Source organism: Mastigoproctus giganteus, chromosome 4 (genome assembly GCF_048544385.1).
Source record: "Mastigoproctus giganteus isolate SK-2022 chromosome 4, ASM4854438v1, whole genome shotgun sequence".
Lineage (NCBI taxonomy): Eukaryota > Metazoa > Arthropoda > Arachnida > Uropygi > Thelyphonidae > Mastigoproctus > Mastigoproctus giganteus.
The window spans coordinates 155,072,372-155,096,624 of record NC_143578.1 but is presented as its reverse complement, the minus strand read 5'-3'; the positions used below and the strand labels follow the sequence as shown (position 1 = coordinate 155,096,624).

Sequence of the window (24,253 nt, the reverse complement as noted above, 5' to 3'; positions counted from 1 at the left end):
GTCACTCCAAATGTTTGTCTAGTTCAGCATTAAATTTTTTTAAGCTATCGACTTCCACAACAACAGATGGAAGTCCATTCCAACAATCAACTACCCACTGGCCAAAGGCAAACTTCCGCACATCTATTCTATAACTGTCTTTCCTCACGAAAAATTTGTTTTGTTTCTCAGAGCAAAACTGGAGTTACAATTATGTCTTTCCTCAATTTGAATCTCTGCTCCCTCAGGTTCTTAATCTGAGCAAGCAGAAGTATCCCATCAGCATTGAGCCTGCTCAACCCATTCAAGGCCTTATACACCTCGATCAGATCACCTCACAGGTGCCTAGTCACCAGATGCTGAAACTTGCAGAACTCAAGCCTTTCTTCATAAGCACTCGCTCCCCTTTGTTCCTCTCACCAATATTGTTGGCCTTCTCTGTACTTGTTCTAGCAATTCTACATCCTTCCTAAAATGAGGCCTCCAGACCTGTATACAATACTCAAGTTTTGGCCTGACCATTGCCTTATTCAAAGGAATAATCACCTCAATGTCTCTGCTAGCAAAATTCCTATATATCATTGACAAAACTCCATGAATTTCTCTGGCAGCCCATCTGCACTGCTCAGAAAACTTCATATCTGACTGCACAATTACCCGCAGGTCTTTTACATTCTCCACCTCCCTGGGTGCTAAAATTTTTCAAAGATGGTTCTAAAAAAAGCTATTACCTAATTTACCCCAAAATCAAGTACAGTAATGAATAATTAGCATTAGTAGAGGCATACTACATAGTTGGTACATTTCTCTTTGGTTACTGCTACCCTTATGGAGTACTTTGTATTTGTCAAGGTAAAACTTCAGTTGCCACTTCTCAGCCCATCTGCCTAACTTTTCTAGATCCTATTGCAGAATCCTAATGTCTCTACTGTCATTAACAACCCTGCCAACCTTTGTATCATCTGCAAACTTGAACATTAAGCATGATATAACTTCATTGATATCATTGATAAATGCACAAAACAACAATGGGCCCAGCACTGAATGGACGAGTGTCCATTTATTACCACCCTTTGCCATCTCCCACTCAACAAGGCGCCTCCGTAGCCAGGAGGGCAGGAGCAGCAGTGCATAGTAAACGCTTCTTGATTAGTCCGGGGTTCGAGCCCGTGGCCGCCAAATACGGAGGATGCAGAGAGGTCAGATAATGACCACCGCATATACCCGGAGCAATATGGCCTTAGTTGCTAATGCTCCTAAAAACCAAAAATAATAACAACAACAACAACCCACTGAACCATCCCTTTATCCATTGCAGCAACTTGCCCTTAATGCCATACCGTTCCAATTTGTACTACACCCTTTGATGTGAATAGTATCAAAATCTTTCCTGAAATCCAAGTATATGATATCAAAATTATTTTTTGCATCCAGTTCCTTTGTGACCACATCATAGTATCTAATCAAATTAGTCAGATAAGACTTCCCCTTTAAAACCCATGCCCCATCTGAACTATTACTGCAGTCTTATCTAGGTGGTCCTGTATCACCTCTTTAACCAGTGACTCCATTATTTTCTCCGGAACAGAAGTTAAATTAACAGGTCTATAATTATTTGTGTCACCCTTTTATCCTCCTTTGTGAATTGGGGTCACATTTGTTCACCTCCATTCCCTGGGTACATCCCCTGAGTCCAAGGAAGCTCTTATAATTATGGCTAAGGGTTTGCTTACTTCTTTTGCTGCCTCCTTTAATATCACTGGATAGATCCCAACCGCCTTAGGTGCCTTTCTTATGTCTATCTTCAACAATTTCTGCTCTACTTTTCTCTCAGTTGTTACAAAACCATCTAGCTCACTGCTAGAGTTTAATTCACCTCTGGCATTCCCCTTCCTGAATAAATCCTCATGTGTGAATGTAGATGAAAATACTCATTTAGTTTGCTAGCTACCTGAGCAGGATCATGTACAGTTGAACCATCGATATCCAGTGGACTAGCATTAGCATTAGTAGAGGCATATGATGCAAGAAAGCAAGCTTATTCAGCATCAGCCAAAAAAAAAAAAAACACACACACCACTCCCATTTCACCCCTCCGTTCGTTCAAAATACCTGTCCAGTTGAGCTTTAAATTTGTTTAGACTATCAACTTCAACAACAAGTGATGGAAGTCTGTTCCACCAACCAACCACCCGCTGGCCAAAGGCAAAATTCCGCACATCTATCCGACATCCGTCCTTCCTCAATTTGAATTTATGCCCTCTGAGGTGATTATTCTGAGCAAGATGAAGAATCCCATTGGCATTGAGCATGCTCAAACCATTCAAAGCCTTATACACCTTTATCAGATCACCTCGCCGGTGCCTAGTCTCCAGACTGTAATTTGCAAAACATAAGCCTTTCTTCGTAAGAGCAACCCTTTGTTCCATTCACTAATCTTGTTGCCCTTCTCTGTACCCGTTCCAGCAGCTCTACATCCTTCTTGAAATGAGGCCTCCAGACCTGTATACAGTACTCAAGATGTGGCCTAACCATTGCCTTATACAAGGGAATAATCACCTCCTTATCCCTGCTAGAAAAATTTCTGTATATCATTGACAAGACACCATGAGCTACTCTTGCAGCTCGTCTGCACTGCTCAGAGAACTTCATATCTGCCTGCACAATTACCCCCAGGTCCTTATCATTCCCCACCACTATCAGTGTAGTACCGCAGAGTTGATACGTTGCTCTGGGGTTACTGTTTCCCATATGTAGTACTTTACATTTGTCAATGTTAAACTTCATTTGCCACCTCTCAGCCCATCTGTTCAACCTTTCCAGATCCTGTTGCAGCAGCATAGCGTCAGTAGTGTCCTTAACAACCCGGCCAACCTTTGTATCATCTGCAAACTTGGACATTAAACTTGATATCCCATCATCAATATCATTCATAAACACCGAAAACAACAACGGACCCAACACTGAACCCTGAGGAACTCCACTAATAACATTAGTCCACGTTGAGCAGTGTCCATTGATTACCACTCTCTGTCTTCTGCCACTCAACCATCCCCTTATCCATAGCAGCAATTTGCCTCCATTGCCACACTGCTCCAATTTGTGCAGCAGTCTTCCATGTGCAACAGTATCAAAAGCCTTTCTAAGATCCAAATATATAATATCAAAGTTATTCCCTGCATCAGTTCTTTTGTGACTACATCATAGTATCCAATCAAATTGGTCAGACAAGACCTGCCCTTAACAAAACCATGCTGCGTCTGAGCTATAACTGAATTCTTGTCTAGATGATCCTGCAGTGCTTCTTTAACCAGTGCCTCCATTAATTTACCTGGAACAGAAGTTAAACTCACAGGTCTATAATTACTTGTGTCAGCCTTTGATCCTCCTTTGTGAATTGGGGTTACATTTGCACATCTCCAGTCTATGGGCACCTCCCCTGAGTCCAAAGAAGCTCTCATAATTATGGCTAGGGGTTTGCTTACTTCCTTTGCTGCCTCCTTTAATACAACTGGATAGATCCCACACACCCCAGGTGCCTTTTTTTATGTTTATCCTCAACAATCTCTCCTCCACTTTTCTCTCAGTTATTACAAAATCATCCAGCTCACTGCCAATGTTTACTTTACCTAAATCATTCTCCTTCCTGAATAACTCCTCATGCGTGAATGTAGATGCAAAATACTCGTTTAGATTGTTAGCCACCTGAGCAGGATCCTCAACTGTTGAACCATCAATATCCAGTGGACCAATCTGATTCATCCCTTTCCTTCTTGAGTTTAAATATGTAAAGAACTCTTTTCTGTTTTTCTTTGCATCCTTTGCCAAGGATTTTTCGTAGTCTGCCTTTGCCTGCCTAATCTGCTTTGTGACTTGGTTACAGACCAACTTATATCTATCATAGGCTTCTGTGTCACATGTTAATTTGTATGTATCCCATGCATTTTTCTTCTCTGCCACATGTCTCATTAGTTCATCTGACAAACATTTAGGCCTAAACCTTGAACAATATTTCTTAGTTGGTATGTAAAGCCTGGTAGCCTCCAAGATTAGTTCCTTGAATGCTTCCCATTTTGAGTTTGCTGTTGGTAACGTCATCAGTTGGTCCCACTGCATAGAATTTAAATACTGTCTCAGACCATCATAGTCGCCTTTACGAAAACAAAAACCCTTCCCTTTACCTCTGATGGTAGTTACCTCCTTGAGTAGATCCCACTTCAACACACTGTGATCACTGCCACCTAGTGGTTCATTTATCTGCAGATTCTTAATGCATGAAGAATCACTACTGATAATCAGATCAAGAGTATTGCTCCCTCTTGTTGCCTCACGAACATGCTGATGTAGAAAACAATCATCCAATAAATCCACAAAAGCCTTACTAGTGTGCGAGTGACCAACGCACAAATTCCAGTCAATATCTGGGAAATTAAAGTCCCCCATTATAAGACTCTCTGATTTACTGGCCCACTCTATTTCCCTGTACAATTTCTTATTATACTCATCAGAGTCATAAGGCCTATAGCACACTCCTACTCTCAATTTTGATTTCCCTATGCTTACGTCACACCAAACTGACTCGACACTGTCCTGTCCATCGATGTCGACTGGCTTCACTTCCTTGGACTTTATGTGTTTCTTAACTAATAGCATAACCCCTCCTCCCCTCTTGTCCTGTCTATCCTTTCTATACACATTGTATTCCCCAAATTCCAGTTCCGCATTACTTATATCTGTGTGACACCACGTCTCTGATTTCCCAACAATATCTGCCTTTGATGTTTTGAGCAATACCTCAAATTCATCAAATTTATTTACCAAACTCCTAGCATTGGTGTACACGCAGGTATACATGCACCTGTTTCTGTTCTTAGCTACCCTAACACAACCCATGTGTTTACTTGTACCGCAATAACTCCCAGCAGTCTCTGAAATATCCTGCATCTTGTTTTTCAGGCTTCTGCTCATTTCAATAGAACAGTGCAAGAATCACTTCCACATCTGCCAGTGGATACTGTTAATCTATTAGTCCTTGTATCCCCCCAACTAGCAGTTTTCCGACCCACCTAACACTGCCTCGACAGCATCAGCAAAAATTCTTGCACCCTTTCTATTTAAGTGTATCCCATCCCTGTAGAAGCAATCTCTCCTGTTAACAAGTACAGTCCAGGCTGAAAAAAATTCTACCCCTTGAGCCTTGCACAATCCCTCCAGGGCCGAATTGATCGACAAGGCTCTCATCATATACTCCCTCCTATCGTGTCTGGGCAGAATTGCAGACACTTTCAAATTCCACCCTAATTCACGGCTTTTTTTCAACAGTGACCTGTACTTGCTAAGTAATTCCGCCGGTCTCCTACTCTTAATATCATTAGTGCCAACATGTACAACTATATCACCTTTTTTGCCCTTAAAAGATGATATCCGCTCTACAACTTCATCATCCTTTGCCGTTGGCAGACATACCCTGGTCCTATTCCACCTATCCTTTTTACAAAGCATGTTCCCCGTTTCCCTGACAATAGAGTCACCAACAACTACTAGTTCCTGTGGGACCAGCGCATTCTGCCTAGGGGGCTGCCGCTGTGTTGCCTGATGACCAAGTGCAAGCTCTGGCGTTGATGTGGGCAGCTGAGAGCTTGATATGCCCCTCAATTTATTTCCTTCGAGGGCATCCACCCTGTCCTTCAAGCTCTCATAAAGGCCCATAACAACGCTGAGTTGTCGCCTGATTTCCTTGCACTCCTTACATCGTGCTCACATAAAGACATCCCCCTTGGCAGTATCATGTCCCGTACCCGACTGCTCCGCAAACATTAAGCAAATAATGCATTTTTAAAGACTGTGATTCAGAGGGCAACTGCCCCCCTCAGTTCTCCCCTGAACCACAGCACTCCCATTAGCTTGAGCCTTTTGCTTTGCTGCTCTGGTCAGAGTCATGATTCCGATTTAATTCAATAAAATTTCAAAACAAAAATTAAATCCTTAAGTTATATCCCAAAACAGTTATGTTATATTTTTTTTTTCGGTATCTAGTGTTTTCTACGAGTTCCCTTTATACAACTTCCATATCACGTGTACCACTATAGTTATGTATTAATTATTTGTTACGATTAAGTCGTTATATATATATATATAGAGTTAAAAATACAATTTAATTGAGAATAAAGCTTATCAAGATTAATAGATTTACTGATTAACTGACAATATTATATTATGCACTATACTACACTTAGCTTATGCTATCGTGTAAAAATGGCGGGAATTCTCGAACGGTACTTCTACGGACTCGTAAGTATTGATTAGCTTCCAAATCTCGCTATCTCATTTTAGAATAAACTAAGGATCCTGACTAGGTCTATAATCTACTTATAGAAGATATTTGATATAACAATTGGTTAATAAATCGACTAAATTTGGTTAAAAAAAAAGACCTCTCGTTCAATTTGTAACATGTGGATTTGATACCGTTACCGATACTAAGTAATACCTACAAAATCTCTGTCTAAGTTAAACTTTAAACTAAGTATCGTAACTAGGAATATAAAGCTACTCTAGAAAATAAGTTAATATGACAGTTTAAGCTAATAAATCAGAAAATAAATTAGGAAAAACTTCTCTGTTCCAAGAGCTTCAAGGAGCTTCGTCCGCACAGGCTAACCTCGCAGCCAGACTCCTATATGTCTCGAAATCTGATTCATCCTAATCTAATCATAATCTGATTCATCCTAATCTAGACTAATCTGATTCATCCCCTTCCTTCTAGAGTTTACATAAGTAAAGAACTCTTTGCTCTTTTCCTTTGCATCCTTTGCCAAAGATTTCTTGTAATCTGCCTTTGCCTGCCTAATCTCATTTGTGACTTGGTTACAGACCAGCTTACATCTATCATAGGCTTCTGTATCTCCCATTAATTTTTGTATCGCATGAAATTTTCTTCTCTGCCAGATGTCTCATCAGTTCATCTGATGTCAATTTAGGCCTAAACCTTGAACAGTATTTTTTAGTTGGTATGATAAGCCTAGTAGCTTCAAACATAAATATGTGTTTCTTTAAATGTAAAGTCCATTCCCCCCTCCACCCCTGCCAAGCTATTGAACGACTATAAAAAAATGTCATGTATTATGCATGTATGTTATACTTGTACATGAAAAACACCAATTATGAATTCCTCTCTTTAAGAAAATTTAGTAAGTGGTTCTTACAAGTCGATCCCACTTTATGGGGGTTTGTTTATGTTTTCTGGCACATGGAATTAGTGATCTAAATCAGTAAAGAAAGAGATAGCATAGATTTTTAATAAGAAAAGGAGAATTAATGAAGGTTTTTTTTTTTTAATTGATCCTATGTCACTTTTTGTCATATTTCAATCTTGTTATTATATGTTTTGACCCTTCTACTCTATCTCTGGCATTAATCTTTGCTGCACTTCTGTTAGACAGATGGCTCTTACTAGCCATACATGTGTTTATTTTTGTTACTCTTCGATTTGAAAACTGTCCAGTGAATTTCTATTATTTTGTTTGAAAAATTGTTTACCTGGAACCTTTGGCTAGTGATGGTGGAAGAGATAATGTTTGTGCGACTTTTTTATAGCATAATTTAGAAAGCTTGCTCATTTGATTAAAATCTAAAATAATTTAAGCTCATGAATCTGGGCTATCAACAGTGAAATTAATTGCAAATTGAAGCTTACTCATGAGCATTGTGTCCATAACATAAGAAAAGTATGAATTACAGGCCACAAAAATAATAGATTCCATTTTAAGTTGGAATCCACTTTATGGCAGCCATTTCACTTTATGGGGCTGCCTCCAGTGATTTCTCTTCTTATTATTTATTTATTTTTTCATTTTTATTTTTTTTCCCTTATAATGCTAATGCCATTATTTTATTTCCAATAGCTTTAACTGCAGTAGTGGCTGTGAATGGGCTGCCATATCTCTGCAAGACAGATGAGGTTGGAGAAATATGTGTTAGTTCATATGGTACAGCTTCTTCATACTGGGGATTGCAAGGTCTCACAAATGCAGTTTTCAAAGTAGGTAAATTACTCAACCCTCTCATCTTATCACATAAAAGATAGGATCAAAATGTTCTAGGATTGAATTTAAGAATTTTGGAACATTAAATAATACAACTTTGTAATTTATTTTTTAAACTAGTATGCCAAGAATTTTTCATAGTAGGTGTTGTTTTGGCTCTATACTTGCAAAGGTTTATGTGTTGTTGATGGTAATTTCATATCTTTGTTTTTTAGAATATTATTTTTTGTTCAGTGATGTTTAAAGTTCTACTTTTTTTGAAGAAATCAGTTTCACAAACTATAGAAATGATTGCTAAAGTATCAAATGACGAACTTGATTATCAGCTGCTAATATTTAAACTTGAAAAGATTACACAACTTCTTTGTTCCCAAAGTTTAACAATAATAATTGGCGTTTCAAAAGAACTAATTAAAATTATTGACCTTGAACCAGGATTTCTAAAAATAGTTGTGACATGAAATGAAAGATATTCTTAAATATTCTTTTTAGCAGCATGGTGTGCAGGTATATCAAGAGATGGAAATTGGTGAAGTAATGAGTACTTCAACCTGCATGGAGTGTACTCTGCCTTTAATTTCTTAAAAAAATTCCAGGTTATTCTCAGATGTTTCCTTTTGCTTCTTGTACTGCTTCTTTAGTGATTGTAACGACAGCATAACTGGTAAATTACGGAGAGTTCATCACAGTTTACCAGTTATGCTACCATTAGACTAAAGAAGTCACTAAAGTCACTAAAGAAGTGGTGCAAGAAGTAAAAGGAAATATCTGAGAATAATCTGTAATTTCTTAAGAAATTAAAGGGAGATTATACTCCATGCAGGTTTAAGTGCTCATTATTTCACCAATTTCCATTAAATGAAAGATAATTATCTTTATGAATGGAATGGGGGTTTCCTATGGACTCCCCCTTTAAAAATGACGGTTCTTTTAACAGGAAGGCTAAATGTTCACTGTTATAAATGATTCCAGAACAATAAATTCCAATTACAGGAAAAGAGATTTAAACTGGATTCTACGAAGTTTTCTTTTAATCTGCAGATTGTTAACTACCAGAATAAATTACTTTCAGATAGTTTTAACTAATTGCCTGGGTAATTATAGTTACTTGGCCAGTTACGTACATTGATTAGGAGGGAAATACATTTGTAGTTTAATTAATTAATTTTTTTATATGTATTATTTCATTATTTGATTTGATATTTTTTATTATTATTATTATTTTTTATTCTGGTACGTCAAAAGTCTGTGGCTTCCTTGTAACATAGGACCAATACTAATAACTTCACTGTCTGATTTTTATGTTTATTCTTAAGTAAAGAACTTTTATAGGGGAAGCATAAGTTATGTCAGCTGCCAAACACAATAAAACAACTTTTGAAAAAGGGCTTCTTTTTTTTTAATTATATAGCTATATAATACAGAAGAAAGTTGGATATTTATATATTTTGGATATAAAAATATCCACAGTAATTATTTTGAAATTTTCAATCTATATTTATCAGTACATATTATATTTGTTTAAATATAATATGTACTATGGAGTAGCAAACAAGAATAGCCTGTGCGAACGTACATTTTTGCAGCTCCTGGAACAGAGAAGTTTTTTCTGATTTATTTTCTGTTTTATTAGCTTAAATTGGCATATTAACTTATTTTCTAGAGTAGCTTTATATACTTTTTACGATACTTAGATTAAAGTAACTTAGATAGAGATTTTGTAGATATTACTTAGTATCGGAAAGGGTATCAAATCCATGTGTTTACCGTTCGTAAATAGCCGCCATTGTTACACAATACAAAATGTCTCGAAATAGATAGCATAAGCTTAATATAGTATAGTATAGTACATAATATTGTCAATTAATCAGATAATTAATCTTCTTGAACTTCATTGTCAATTAAATTGTTCTTTTAACTATACATATAACGACTTGGGTTACGTAACATAAATAATTAGTAAAAAATAAATAATTAATACTTAACTTGATACGGAAGTTATATAAAGGGATTTCGTAGATAACATTCGATACTGAAACATAAATATAGCATTATAACTGTGTTGGGATATAAGTTTAGGGTTTTAATTTTGTACTGAAATTGAAATTTTATTGAAATTAAATCGAAATCATGACTCAGACCAGAGCAGCAAAGCAAAAGGCTCAAGCTAATGGGAGTGCCGTGGCTCAGGGAAGAACTGAGGGGGGCAGTTGCCCTCTGAACCACAGCCTATTAAAATGCACTACTTGCTTGATGTTTGTGGAGAAGTCGGGTACGGGACATGATACTGCCATGGGGGATGTCTTTGTGTGTGCGCGCGATGCAAGGAATGTATCGAAATCAGGCGACAACTCAGCATTGTTATGGGCCTATATGAGAGCTTGAAGGACAGGGTGGATGCCCTCGAAGGATTAAAAGTGAGGGGCCCATCAAGCTCTCAGCTGCCCACACCAATGCCAGAGCTTGCACTTGGTCATCGTGCAACACAGCGGCAACCCCCCAAGGCAGAATGCACTGGTCCCAAAGGAACTAGTAGTTGTTGGTGACTCTATTGTCAGGGAAATGGGAAACGTGCTTTGTAAAAAGGATAGGTGGAACAGGACCAGGGTATGTCTGCCAGGGGCAAAGGTTGATGACGTTGTAGAGCGGATATCATCTTTTAAGGGCACAAAAAGTGATATAGTTGTACACGTTGGCACTAATGATAGTAAGAGTAGAAGACCGGCGGAATTACTTAACAAGTACAGTTCACTGTTGAAAAAAAGCCATGAATTAGGGTTGAATTTGAAAGTGTCTGCATTTCTGCCCAGACAGGATAGGAGGGAGTATATGATGAGAGCCCTGTCGATCAATTCGGCCCTGGAAAGATTGTGCAAGGCTCATGGGGTAGAATTTTTTTCAGCCTGGTCTGTACTTGTTAACAGGAGAGACTGTTTCTACAGGAATGGGATACACTTAAATAGAAAGGGTGCAAGAATGTTTGCTGATGCTATCGATGCAGTGTTAGGTGGGTCGAAAAACTGCAAGATTGGGGGGATACAAGGACTAATAGATTAACAGTAGCCACTGGCAGAGGTGAAAGTGATTCTTGCACTGGTTCTATTGGAATGAGCCGCAGCCTGGAAAATAAGATGCAGGAGATTTCAGAGACTGCTGGGAATCATTGGGGTACAAGTAAACACATGGGTTGTGTTAGGGTAGCTAAGAAAAAGAACAACTGCATGTATACTTGCGTGTACACCAATGCTAGGAGTTTAGTAAATAAATTTGATGAATTTGAGGTATTGCTCAAAACATCAAAGGCAGATATTGTTGGGATATCAGAGACGTGGTGTCACACAGATATAAGGAATGCAGAATTGGAATTTGGGGAGTACAATGTCTACAGAAAGGATAGACAGGATAGGAAGGGAGGAGGGGTTATGCTATTAGTTAAGAAAAACATAAAATCCAAGGAAGTGAAGCCAGTCGACATTGCTGGACAGTGCAGTGTCGAGTCAGTTTGGTGTGACATAAGCATTGGGAGATCAAAATTGAGAGTAGGAGTGTGCTATAGGCCTAATGACTCTGATGAGTATAAAAAGAAATTGTACAGGGAAATAGAGTGGGCCAATAAATCAGAGTCTTATAATGGGGGATTTTAATTTCCCAGATATTGACTGGAATTTGGGGGCTGGTCACTCACACACTAGCAAGGCTTTTGTGGATTTATTGGATGATTGTTTTCTACATCAGCATGTTCGTTAGGCAAATAGAGGGAGTAATACTCTTGATTTGATTATCAGTAGTGATTCTTCATGCATTAAGAATCTGCATGTAAATGAACCACTAGGTGGCAGCGATCACAGTGTGCTGAAGTGGGATTTACTCAAAGAGGTAACTACCATTAGGGGTAAAGGGAAGGGTTATTGCTTTCATAAAGGCCACTCCGATGGACTGAGACAGTATTTAAATTCTATACAGTGGGACCAACTGATGATGTTACCAACAGCAAATTCAAAATGGGAAGCATTCAAAGAACTTTTCTTGGAAGCTACTAGGCTTTACATACCAACTATTTTACATTAAGGTTATTATTATATTAATTAAAGTGCCTGCCTGGCAACCCAAAGGTCGTAGGTTCGATTTCCGCCTCGGGCTTGGATCAAAGTACTGCAAAAACCTTGGGAGGTGCATTATGGCCACAGAAGCCTATGTGCCAACAACTACCAAAAAAAAAAAAAAAACATACCAACAAAGAAATATTGTTCAAGGTTTAGGCCTAAGTGGATGTCTGATGAACTAATGAGAAATATGGCAGAGAAGAAAAATGCATGGGATACATACAAATTAACACATGACATAGAAGCCTGTGATAGATTCAAGTTGACCTGTAACCAAGTTACAAAGGAGGTTAGGCAGGGGAAGGCAGATTACGAGAAATCTTTGGCAAGGGATGCAAAGAAAAAAGCAAAGAGTTCTTTACTTATGTAAACCCTTGAAGGAAGGGGATGAATCAGATTGGTCCACTGGATATCGATGGGTCAACTGGTGATGATCCTGCTCAGGTAGCTAACAAATAAAATGAATATTTTGCATTGACATTCACACATGAGGAGTTATTCAGCGAGGGGAATGCCAGAGGTGTATTCAATTCTGGCAGTAAGCTAGAGAATCTTGTAATAACTGAGAGTAAAGTAGAGGAGAAATTGTTGAAGATAAATACAAGAAAGGCACCTGGGGTGGATGGGATCTATCCAGTTATATTTAAGGAGGCACCAAAGGAAGTAAGCAAACCCTTAGCCATAATTATGAGAGCTTCCTTGGACTCAGGGGAAGCACCCATGGACTGAAAATGTGCAAATGTGACCCCAATTCACAAAGGAGGATCAAAGGGCAACAGAAGTAATTATAGACCTGTTAGTTTAACTTCTGTTCCTGGAAAATTAATGGCGGCACTGGTTAAAGAAGCACCGCAGGATCATCTAGACAAGACTTCAGTTATTGCTCAGACACAGCATAGTTTTGTTGAGGGGAAATCTTGCCTGTCCAATTTGATTGGATACTATGATGCAGTCACAAAAGAACTGGATGCAGGGAATAACTTTGATATTATATACTTGGATCTTAGAAAGGCTTTTGATACTGTTGCACATGGAAGACTGCTGCACAAATTGGAGCAGTGTGGCATTGGAGGCAAATTGCTGCTATGGATAAAGGGGTGGTTAAGGGGGAGAAGACAGAGAGTGGTAATCAATGGACACTTCTCATCGTGGACTAATGTATTATTGGAGTCCCTTAGGGTTCAGTATTGGGTTCATTATTGTTTTCTGTATTTATAAATGATATTGATGATGGTATATCAAGCTTAATGCCCAAGTTTGCAGACGATACGAAGGTTGGCAGGGTTGTCAAGGACACTACTGACACTATGCTACTGCAACAGGATCTGGAAAGGTTGAGCAGATGGGCTGAGAGGTGGCAAATGTAAAGTACTACATATGGGAAACAGCAACCCCAGAGCAACGTATCAACTCTGTGGTACTACACTGACAGTGGTAGAGAATGAAAGGGACCTGGGGGTGGTTGTGCAGGCTGATATGAAGCTTTCTAAGCAGTGCAGACGGGCTGCAAGGGTAGCTCATGGTGTATTGTCGATGATATATAGGAATTTTTCTAGCAGGGATAAGGAGGTGATTATTCCCTTGTATAAGGCAATGGTCAGGCCACACCTAGAGTCCTGTATACAGGTCTGGAGGCCTCATTTCAAGAAGAATGTAGAGATGCTGGAACAAGTATAGAGAAGGGCAACAAGATTAGTGAATGGAACAAAGGGGTGCTCTTACGAAGAAAGACTTAAGTTTTGAAAATTATAGTGTCTGTAGACTAGGCACCAGCGAGGTGATCTGATAGAGGTGTATAAAGCCTTTAATGGTTTGAGCGTGCTCAATGCTGATGGGATTCTTCCTCTTGCTCAGAATAATCACATGAGAGGGCATAAATTCAAATTGAGGAATGACAGATGTAGGATAGATGTGCGGAAATTTGCCTTTAGCCAGCGGGTGGTTGGTTGGTGGAACAGACTTCCATCCCTTGTCGTGGAAGTTGATAGCCTAAATAAGTTTAAGGCTCAGCTGGACAGGTATTTTGAACGAACAGAGGGGTGAAGTGGAAGTGGTTATTTTTTATTTATTTATTTTATTTATTTATTTTTTTGGCTGATGCTGCATAAGCTTGCTTTCTTTCATCAAATGCCTCTACTAATGCTAAATGCTAATGCTAATTAGTGAGCAGAACAAAGGGATGCTGTTACCAAGAATGGCTTGAGTTCTGCAAATTGCAGTATCTGGAGACCAGGCACCTACAAGGTGATCTCATTGATGTGTTTAAGGCATTGAATCGATTGGGAAAGCTCGGTGTTGGGATTCTTCTTCTTGCTTAATTCAAATTGAGGAAGGATGGTTGCAGAATAAATATGCGGACATTTGCTTTTAGTCAGCAGGTGGTTGATTGCTGGAAAAAACTTCCATCTGTTGTTGTGGAAGTTCATAGCTTAAATAAATTCAAGAAATAACTAGATAAACTATTGGAGGGAATGATTAGGTGAAATGGGAGGTGTCTGTTCCTTTTTTTTTTTTTTTTTTTTTTTTTTGCCAATGCCTTATAATCTTGCATTATTTGCCAATGCTAATTTGTATATTATTTTTATTTTCATCCGATAGTCAGTAATAGTCATATTCTTTTTTTTTTTTTTTTTTTTTCCTTTTAATTCTGATGTTTCTTTACATGTATTCATCTTTAAAAAGATGTCATTGGTAATTCCAAATGGATAAAAGTGTCTGATATTGCTTGCTGTTAATTTGTATGTTGCAGCATTAGCTTTTCTTAACCCTTGCTTAATATTTTTTGGTCTTCAAATTTTTGACTCCCAAAGTGTTCTTAGGGAGTCAAAAATCTTTACTGTGATTCGATTTACTTGAATCATATGGCGAAAACCAATGTCCTTAACAATATTCAAGCCAGACGTTTTTGCAGTCTCCACTATTCTTCCTGATTACACAAATTACATTTCATTATGTTTCTTTAGATAGTATAAATCAGAGCTGTAATACTCAATACGTTCTACATTGATATTAATATTTGTAAAATAATAAGAAGAGTTTACCTCAATATAGTATGTAGAACACTTCCGTATGATACTCTCTAGAAATTAAAACAAAAAAATCGAAAACTTATATTAGAGTAAAAAATAAATAATTAAAAACCAATTTAGCACAATTTAAATCAATTTAAAACAATTAAAAATCAATTTAACACAATTAAAAATTAAAAAGAATCTAACGAAAATATTCAAAACGATTTTTTTGTTAGATTCTTTTTAATTTTTAATTGTGTTAAATTGATTTTTAATTGTGTTAAATTGATTTAAATTGTGTTAAATTGGTTTCTAATTATTTATTTTTTCTCTAATGTAAGTTTTCGATTTTTTCATTTTAATTTCTGGAAAGTATCATACAGAAGTGTTCTACGTACTATATTGAGGGAAACTCCTCTTATTATTTTACAAATATTATGTTTCTTTGTATATCATGTACTGGCTCTAACAGTCCAAGGTAATTTTGTATACAATAAAGCATCAGCCAAAAAAAAAAAAAAATAGAAAAGACCTCTCACATTACTTGTCCACCCCTCCAATAATTTGTCTAGTTCTTCCTTGAATGTATTCAAACTGCTGACCTTCACAACACCAGATGGAAATTTATTTCAATAGTTAACCCCCTTTTGGCTTTAGGCAAACCTCCTCACTTCTATTCTGTAATCATCCTTCCTCAATTTGAATTTTTACCCTCTCATGTGTGTAGTCTGAGCCATCAGCACTGAGCTTGCTCAATCCATTCAAAGACTTAAAAAACCTTAGAAAATGTATTATTACTCAGCTTAGAATGCTATTTAGTGGCATGCTTTTTAATATTTCTTGAAAAGTATTTTTAGGCTGTAGTGATAACAAGGTGAGAGATATCACAAACCAAATATTAGTGGTAATTTTTGAGTGTCATTATAATGAAATATTGTTAGGTGAGTGAGGGTATGCCTGTACTTTACATTTGGAAATCATTTCTTGCTACAAGCAACTCCTTCAATACTCTAACCTTAGATAATGACTGGCTTAATTAAGCTTATTATTGTAGCATATAATTTGTAATGAAAATTTCACTGAAATATATGTTGAAAGGTTGGTCAACTCATTGCATGCATTTTGTTAACAAATCTAGTTCATGTAACATTTTAAGCAGTGTATAATTCTCTGAAAAATAAGTTTATATAATTTTTACAGATGCAACCTCTGTATTCAGATGGGCAGCCTGTTAACGAGCATTATTGGGTTCGTTCTGGTCTTCTTGGATTTATTGGGCCTGTAAGATATGTTTTGTTTTTTTCTTCGAATATTAAACTTTGTTGCAATTAAAAAAAAAAAATACTAGTTGAAAGCCTCAAACAAGAGAAAAATCTTACAATCTGTAATTAACATGTTCACTGCCACCTATATTTGAGAGAGCCCATTCAATGGGCCATAGCTTTCCAAATGTTCAGAAATGTTAAAAACATTCCGAAATCCTCAACATTCAAAAAATTTGTAAATAATGGTCAAAAAGTAAAAGTCTGGAATTCATAGCTAAAAGCAAACACTTACTTATGGGCTAGCTGTAAATCAGAACAAAACTCAACATTTTTTCAAAAGTTTATTCTGTGTACTTAAACTAACCTCGACACAAGCAGAAAACAAATAAAAATGCTGATCTTACTCATATGGTGTAATTCCCTCCTATGAATTTTTTTTATTCCAGGTTTTTTATCCCACACAACATGGAGGTCATCCTGTAAACATGTACTTGTATAGTCAAATAATTCACAACAAACACTATGAATTGGAGTACCATAACAACTGCCACACATTATAAGTAGCTTCTGCATCAAAAATTGCAAATGGCAAGAAGTCCTGTTGATTCACTGAAGTTTTCAAGGAAGTGGAAAGTGAAAAAGACTGGGGGTAATTGTGCAGTCAAATATGAAGTTTGCTAAGCAGTGCAGACGGGCTGCCAGGGCAGGTCATGGAGTCTTGTCAATGATATATAGGAATTTTGCTAGCAGGGACGGGGAGGTGAGGTGCCTCCATAGCTAGGTGGGCAGGAGCAGCAGTGCGTAGCACACGCTTCTTGATTAGACCAGGGTTCGAGCCTGTGAGCCACCATATACGGAGGATGCGGAGAGGTCAGGGAATGACCTTTCCGCAAAATATTGCTCCGCATATCCCCGGAGCAATATGGCCTTAGTTGCTAATGCTCCTAAAAACCAAATAACAACAACAACAATAATAACAGGGAGGTGATTATCCCGTTATACAAGCCAGTGGTCAGACTACACCTAGAGTACTGTGTACAGGTCTGGAGGCCTCATTTTAGGAAGGATGTAGAGTTGCTAGAACGAGTATAAAGAAGGGCAACAAGATTGGTGAGGGCAACAAAGTAGTGCTTTTACGAAGAAAGGCTTAAGTTCTGCAAATTGCAGTTCCTGGAGAGTAGGCACCTGTGAGTTGATCTGATTGTGGTGTATAAGGCCTTGAATGGGTTGACAAGCTGAATGCTGATGGGATTCTTCCTCTTGCTCAGATTAAGAACCTGAGGGGGCACAGTTTCAGATTGAGGAAAGATAGTTGTAGAATAGATCTGCGGAAATTTGCCTTTAGCCAGCGGGTAGTTGATCGGTGGAACAGACTTCCATCTTTTGTTGTGGAAGCTGATAGCCAAAATAAATTTGAGACTGAGCTGGACAGGCATTTGGAATGAGTGGAGGGGTGAAATGGGAAGTGTGTTTTTTTTTTTTTTGGCTGATGCTGCATAAGTTTCCTTTCTTGCATCGTATGACTCTATAAATGCTAATGCTAAAGGCTTTAATGAATTGACAAGAAATCATAACTATCTGACTATTGAAATTCATCCTTGGAACTGATTTACAATTATGATGTCACTAAGAGAAACATTGTCTGCTAGGTTAATTCTCTAAAGTAGCACAACACTGGTTTCAAAGGAAGTGTGCTATCTGTGACATGAGTGGTGGCTGTATTTTCCATTAGAGAAACCTTTCGGTTTCCAATATGCTTATTCCTTTTTCTATGAGATTTAGTCCCAGAAATAAAAGAAATCCTCCATGATTCTCTGTGCTCTTCCTCCCCAAAAAAAAACCCTGCCTGTTTGAGGTGGTGTGCACCCAACTTTTTTTACCCTACATACCATTCAATGTTGACTGATCACTTTCAAAAATATCACACTTGAGAAAAGCATTCATACTTCTTATACGATTATTATTATTGTTGTTGCTCTTATATTATTTCTCCCTGATTGGGGGGTTCCACTCCGTTACGGGTACTGCTACCAAGTACACAGTTGTAATGTCTGGTGTTAATGTTGGTCGAGGAAATCTCCAACTATCCTACAAGTGTTCAGGATTGCGACTTTCTGAAATTCCTTGTAGGTGTTCAATGGGAGACCTATTGCTGCTAGGCTGCTATGTAGAGTCTTTGGTACCATACCGGTGGTTGACACAATGATTGGGATGGTTAATACTTCTTGCATATGCCACATATCCTTGATCTCATGTCTGAGGTTCGTGTACTTCCTAATTTTTTTCTCATGGGTTTTCTGGACATTGCTAGTGTTCAGCACTGCTATGTCAATCAGGTAGGTGGCCTTTTCCATCTTGTCCACAAGGATTTTGTGCGGGATGATCTTATCCGTTATTATTATTATTATTATTAGCCATATGGTGCAAGGAAGCCTGAGGCTTATACTGCACCAGCCAAAAAAAATTAATTTACCCTAGGACCCAGAGAGAGAGAGAGAGGGATGTAGAAGGAAATCACCAAGAAAGAGAAGAATGATGATATCCAGCTCAGGACCCTGGGTGTGCCAAGCCCATACTGACAAGATGTGAGCCCCTGGGGGGAGATGTGAGCCCCTGGGCACAGTCCCTGTACACCTTATGGGTTTGGGTCTCTCATACTGCCTGGGGTTCGTACTTGTAGTATGGTACACTTTCTTTGGTCAACTGGTATTTCCTCGCTAGGTTCCGATGTATTATCCTGGCTACCTGGTCGTGTCTATGAGTGTACTCAGTCTGGGTGATCACCTTGCAACCCGCTGTGATGTGTTGGATCGTTTCTGAGGCCAGGTGGCATCATCGACATGTGTCATCTGACATTCCGGGCTCCTTTGCAATGTATTTTCTATAGTTTCTGGTGTTGATTACCTGGTCTTGGATGGCCAGCATGAATCCTTCAGTCTCGGGGAAGAGCATCCCGCTTGTGAGCCATGCATTGAAAGCAATGTTATCGATATAATCTTGATGGAGGTCATTGTAGTGTCTGCCATGGAGTGTTTCTTTGCCCATCTTTCTAACTTTGTTTCTTGTGACGTCTGGATGGGTGTGGGTTCCTCGCTTAGGTTGATCATCAGCCATTTTCAATCCACTGCAGGATGAAGGCCTCTCCAGCAACTTTCCAGTTCCTTCTGTTTTGAGCACTGGCCATCCATTTACTACTCAAAAACTCATGAATTTCATCTATCCATCTCCACCTTTGTCTTCCAGGTTTTCTTCTAGCTCCTCTTGGGTACCATTCTGTTATTTCCTTAGTCCATCTGTCATCATGTCTTCGAGCTATGTGTCCTGCCCAAGACCATTTTAGTTCTTTAGTTTTGATAAGAATGTCCTTTACTTGAGTTTGCTGCCTAATCCATATGTTTCTCTTCTTATCTAACAGTCTGATTCCCAATATAATTCGTTCCATTCTTCGCTGTGTAGTTCTTAGCTTCTCTTCCATTCTTTTGGTGAGTGCCCAAGTTTCACTTCCATAAGTCATGGTGGGGAGTATACATTGATTCATTATTTTACGTTTCAGACAAACTGGGATATTGCTCTTCAGTATGTGACTATATTTCCTGAATGCTGTCCATCCAAAATTTATTCTTCTCTTGACTTCCAGCCATTTATCATTATTACAGCTAATAACTTGTCCCAGATAAGTATATGACTCCACCTTTTCAATTACTGCTCCTTCAATCATTATTTCCCTTTCCGTGGCATACTTGTTCATCATTACTTTTGTTTTAGCCATATTCATCTTTAGACCGAAATCCTTACTAACTGTGCATAACTGATTAAGATTTTCCTCTAATTCTTTGGGATCGTGGCTTATGACCACAATGTCATCTGCAAATCGTAAATGGTTTAGGTACTCTCCGTTCACATTGACTCCTTTCTGCGACCAGTCTAATCTTCTGAAAGCTTCCTCAAGGGCAGCAGTAAACAGCTTCGGAGATATTGTGTCTCCTTGTCGAACTCCTTTCTCGATTTTAAATTTGCTACTGTCTTTGTCTAGTCTAATAAAGGATGTAACATTCTCATATATTTTCTTCAAAATCATAATATATGGAGTATCTATGCCTTGTCTTTCCAGTGCCCGAAACATTGCCTTATGCTGTATGGAGTCGAGTCAAACGCCTCTTCATAATCCACAAATGCCAGGCATAATGGTGTTTTATATTCATTTGCTTTCTCCATTAGCTGTGATATTACGTGAAGGTGATCCATAGTTGAGAATCCTGTCCTAAAGCCAGCTTGCTCTTTTGGTTGATTCTCATCAAGTATTCTTTCTAATCTGTTAGTAATGACCCTTGTGAACAACTTGTAGATATGGGATAACAAGCTAATTGGTCTATAATTTCCAATTTCTGATTTATCTCCTTTCTTATGCAGCAAAACAATATTGCATTATTCCACTGCTTAGGCATCACACCTTTTCTAATGCACTTTGTGAAGAGCCTTGCCAGTTTTTGTGTTATGTCTCTTCCTCCCAATTTTAACAACTCTACAGTAACTTCATCTTCCCCCGGGGCTTTCCGATTCTTCATTTTCTTCAATGCATGTTCTACCTCATCAGGAAGAATATTGGGTATGTCGTATGTGTTGCTACTTTGCAATCCATCTTCCCCACTGCTGGTATCATTCCCTCACTCCTTGTATAATTCTCTATAGTAGTCTTCTGCTATTTGAATTATGCCTTCTCTGCTGTTTATAAGTACACCATCGCTATTCTTCAGTTTCAGTATCATTTGTCTTTCTGTATTACTGCTCATGGCTGCTGATTTAAATCCTTTGTTTTCCCTTAATGCTTGTTCTGCTTTTCTTGTGTTAAATCTTCTTATGTCCTCTCTGAGTCTCTTTCTAATGGCTTTGCATAACTCAGTATACTCAGTTTTCTCCCTGTCAGTGTTTTTCTTGCTCTTCATTTGTCGTCTTTGGTTCATCATGACAAGTGTTTCTTGACTAATTTTTTCTTCTTTGGATTTCTGTTTCCCTATAGGTTTCTTGGGCTTTATCACTTTCAGAAAGTTGTAATATTCCTCGTCGATATCTTGGTCCTGAGCAGTCTGCAGAAGCTCAAACTTGTTCTTAAGTTCCAGTACATACTGCTTTTTCTCCTCCTCTGTTATTTCAAAGACCTTTGTATTGTTTACTCGAGTCAGTTTTTTCCTTTCCTTTCCTACATCTATATCAAGTGTACATCTTGCTATTCTGTGATCACTTCCAACATTTACCTTATTCAGGACGGTAACATCATTCACAATATATCTTCTGTTAGTGAGGATGAAGTCGATTTCATTAGTTGTTAATCCATTTGGACTCTTCCATGTCCACTTTCTGTTCACCCTTTTCTTGAAAAAAGTGTTCATTACTGACAGTCCTTGAGATTCTGGAAATTCCACAAGTCTTTCACCTCTTTTATTTCTTTCACCAATTCCAAAATTTCCTATAGTTCCTCTTTCTGCGCTGTTTTGCCTTTTTCCAACCTTAGCATTGAAGTCCCCCATAATAATAGTGTAGTGGGTTTTCTGCTCATTCTAGAAGACTCTCAATTTCAGTGTACATTTCTTCAACCTCTTCATCATCATGGCTCGATGTTGGTGCATAAATCATTATAATCTTTAGCTTGTACCTCTTAGAAATCTTGAATATTAGTCTTGACACCCTTGGTGATGTACTTTTGAATTCCAAAATGTTGTTTTTAAAATCTTTATGGACCAGAAACCCAACTCCACCTTCACTCCTTTCACTGTTTCCATTGGTGTACAGCAGATTTCCACTTGATAAACTTATAAGTGATTCATTTCTTCTTCTTGTTTCAGCCAAACCGATGATATTCCAATTCACATTTTCTAATTCCTTTTCCAGCTCTAATATCCTGTCTTCACCGATGAGTGATCGTACGTTATAACAGGCCAAGTTCAATTTCCGTGCATGGCAGCCTGGTCGTACCCAGAGATTCTTAGCACCCTCTGCTTCCACTCTGATCCTCTCGGGTATACCACTTATCTATCTTCCTTATGGCCTGGTTGAGTGGTGCTGTGTTGTTCTCGAAGTAATCCTTCAGGTTAACTATCGCTGTTTTCTGTTACTCTATCAGGCCTGCCCCTTCCTCTCTCTTTCCAAACTATTGTTAGTCTCTGCACTGCTGACTTCGGGTGGTGTTGGCGGTTCTTGGTCATCGTTGTCCTTGTCTTTCGCATGATATATTCTAGCTCGGTGTTAGTCCAATCTATGACCCCAAATGTGTATGTTAGTACTGGAGCTGCATAGGTTTTTATGGCTTTAACTGTGTTCTCTCCGTTCAATTTTGCTTTCTGCAGGCCTCTGAGTCTCTGATGATATTTTTCGGTCAGGCACTTCTTGATTTCCTTGTGCTCTAACTGCTGAGCCTGCATCATCCATAGGTATTGGTAGGTCTCCTTCTGTCATAGCTTCCATCTCTTTACCAGTCTGCAGCTGGTAGTTTCGGCCAACTAATTTTCCCTGGTGTAGTGTGTGGGTCTTGCATTTGTCTAGACCAAATTCCATCCTGATGTCCTTTCTGAATTCTTCGGTGATCCGGAGTAGTTGCTGGAGATGCTTCTCGGTTGCCGCATAGAGCTTGATATCATCCATGTTCATCAGGTGGGTGAGGGTGTACAGGTTCTTTCTTCCTTCTATGAGATTATATCCATTCTTGCTGCCGTTAAGCATGGTGGATCGGGTTGAGTGCTAGACTGAACCACAGGGGCTCAGAGCCTCTCCCTGAAAGATTCTTCTTCTAATGGGGATTGGCCTGGTTGTGACATTCTCAACCTTAATGATAGTACTCCATTTCTCCATTGTTGCTCCTAGGAAGTTTGTCACTATCGGATTGACCTTGTAGATCTTCAGGGTCTCTATTAGCCAGCTACGAGGTACAGAGTCGAAGGTCTTGCTGTAATCGATGTAGGCCGTGTATAGCTTGCGGTGCTTCTTGAAGACTTGCTCCATAACTGCGGCATCTATGGTTAATTGCTCCTTGCATCCTTTGCTCCTCTGCTTGCATCCTTTCTGCTGTTCGTTCATTATGTTCTGACTCACTAACTGGTCTGATGTCTTCTTAGTTATGCAGCTGGTCAGGATCTTGTACATCGTTGGAAGGCATGTGATTGGCCTGTATTTCACCGGGTTTCTTGTATCTTCATCTTTAGGCTTCAGATATGTGACTCCTTCAGTGAGAAACTTCGGGATTGTCTCCGGGTTGCTTATCATTCGATTGAACTGCTCTGCTAGGTGCTTATTATTATTAGCTATATGGTGCAAGGAAGCCTGAGGCTTATGCTGCACCAGCCAAAAAAAAAAAAATTCTGAATTACCCCGAGAGAGAGAGAGAGAGAGAGAGAGAGAGAGAGAGAGTTAGAAGCAGAAAGGAATCACCAAGAAAGAGAAGAATGATGGTATCCAGCTCAGGACCGTGGGTGTGTCAAGCCCATACTCACCAGATGCGAGCCCCTGGGGTTGCAATTTTGCAAAAAAAAAAAAAAAAAAAAAAAAATGTAGGATAAGCATGATGAAGCACTTCTGCATTATGGAAGGTGGCCTGGAACTTGGATAAGCAAGAATTTTCCTCAGAATTGGATTCGTCTTGGAGGATCAGTTAACTTGCTTCGTTATTCAGCAAACTAACCTACTGAACTTGAGTGACTAATTTATGAACAATTCACACCACTCATGTGTATTTTAAAATTATAGTCAAATTCTTCTGTTCTGTGCATATACTCTTGCCAAATTTGCTGTAACATTGCAACATGAACTTGGTTAGTCTCTTACCAACATCTGTAGTACACAGTACTACAGATAGATGTTAA

At 38.6% G+C, this 24,253-nt stretch overlaps 1 protein-coding gene across 2 annotated transcripts in view; it reads left to right on the top strand.

Annotated features, from left to right (window-relative positions):
* LOC150087127 (disco-interacting protein 2-like) overlaps window positions 1-24,253 on the top strand; it is a 1,128,863-nt gene that overhangs the window by 599,521 nt on the left and 505,089 nt on the right. For both annotated transcript variants that reach the window (XM_090372979.1, XM_090372978.1), the window contains exons 23-24: window positions 7,884-8,020; window positions 16,339-16,419. In XM_090372979.1, coding sequence (XP_090229105.1) covers window positions 7,884-8,020; window positions 16,339-16,419 — 218 coding nt within the window. The remainder of the gene's footprint in view (window positions 1-7,883; window positions 8,021-16,338; window positions 16,420-24,253) is intronic.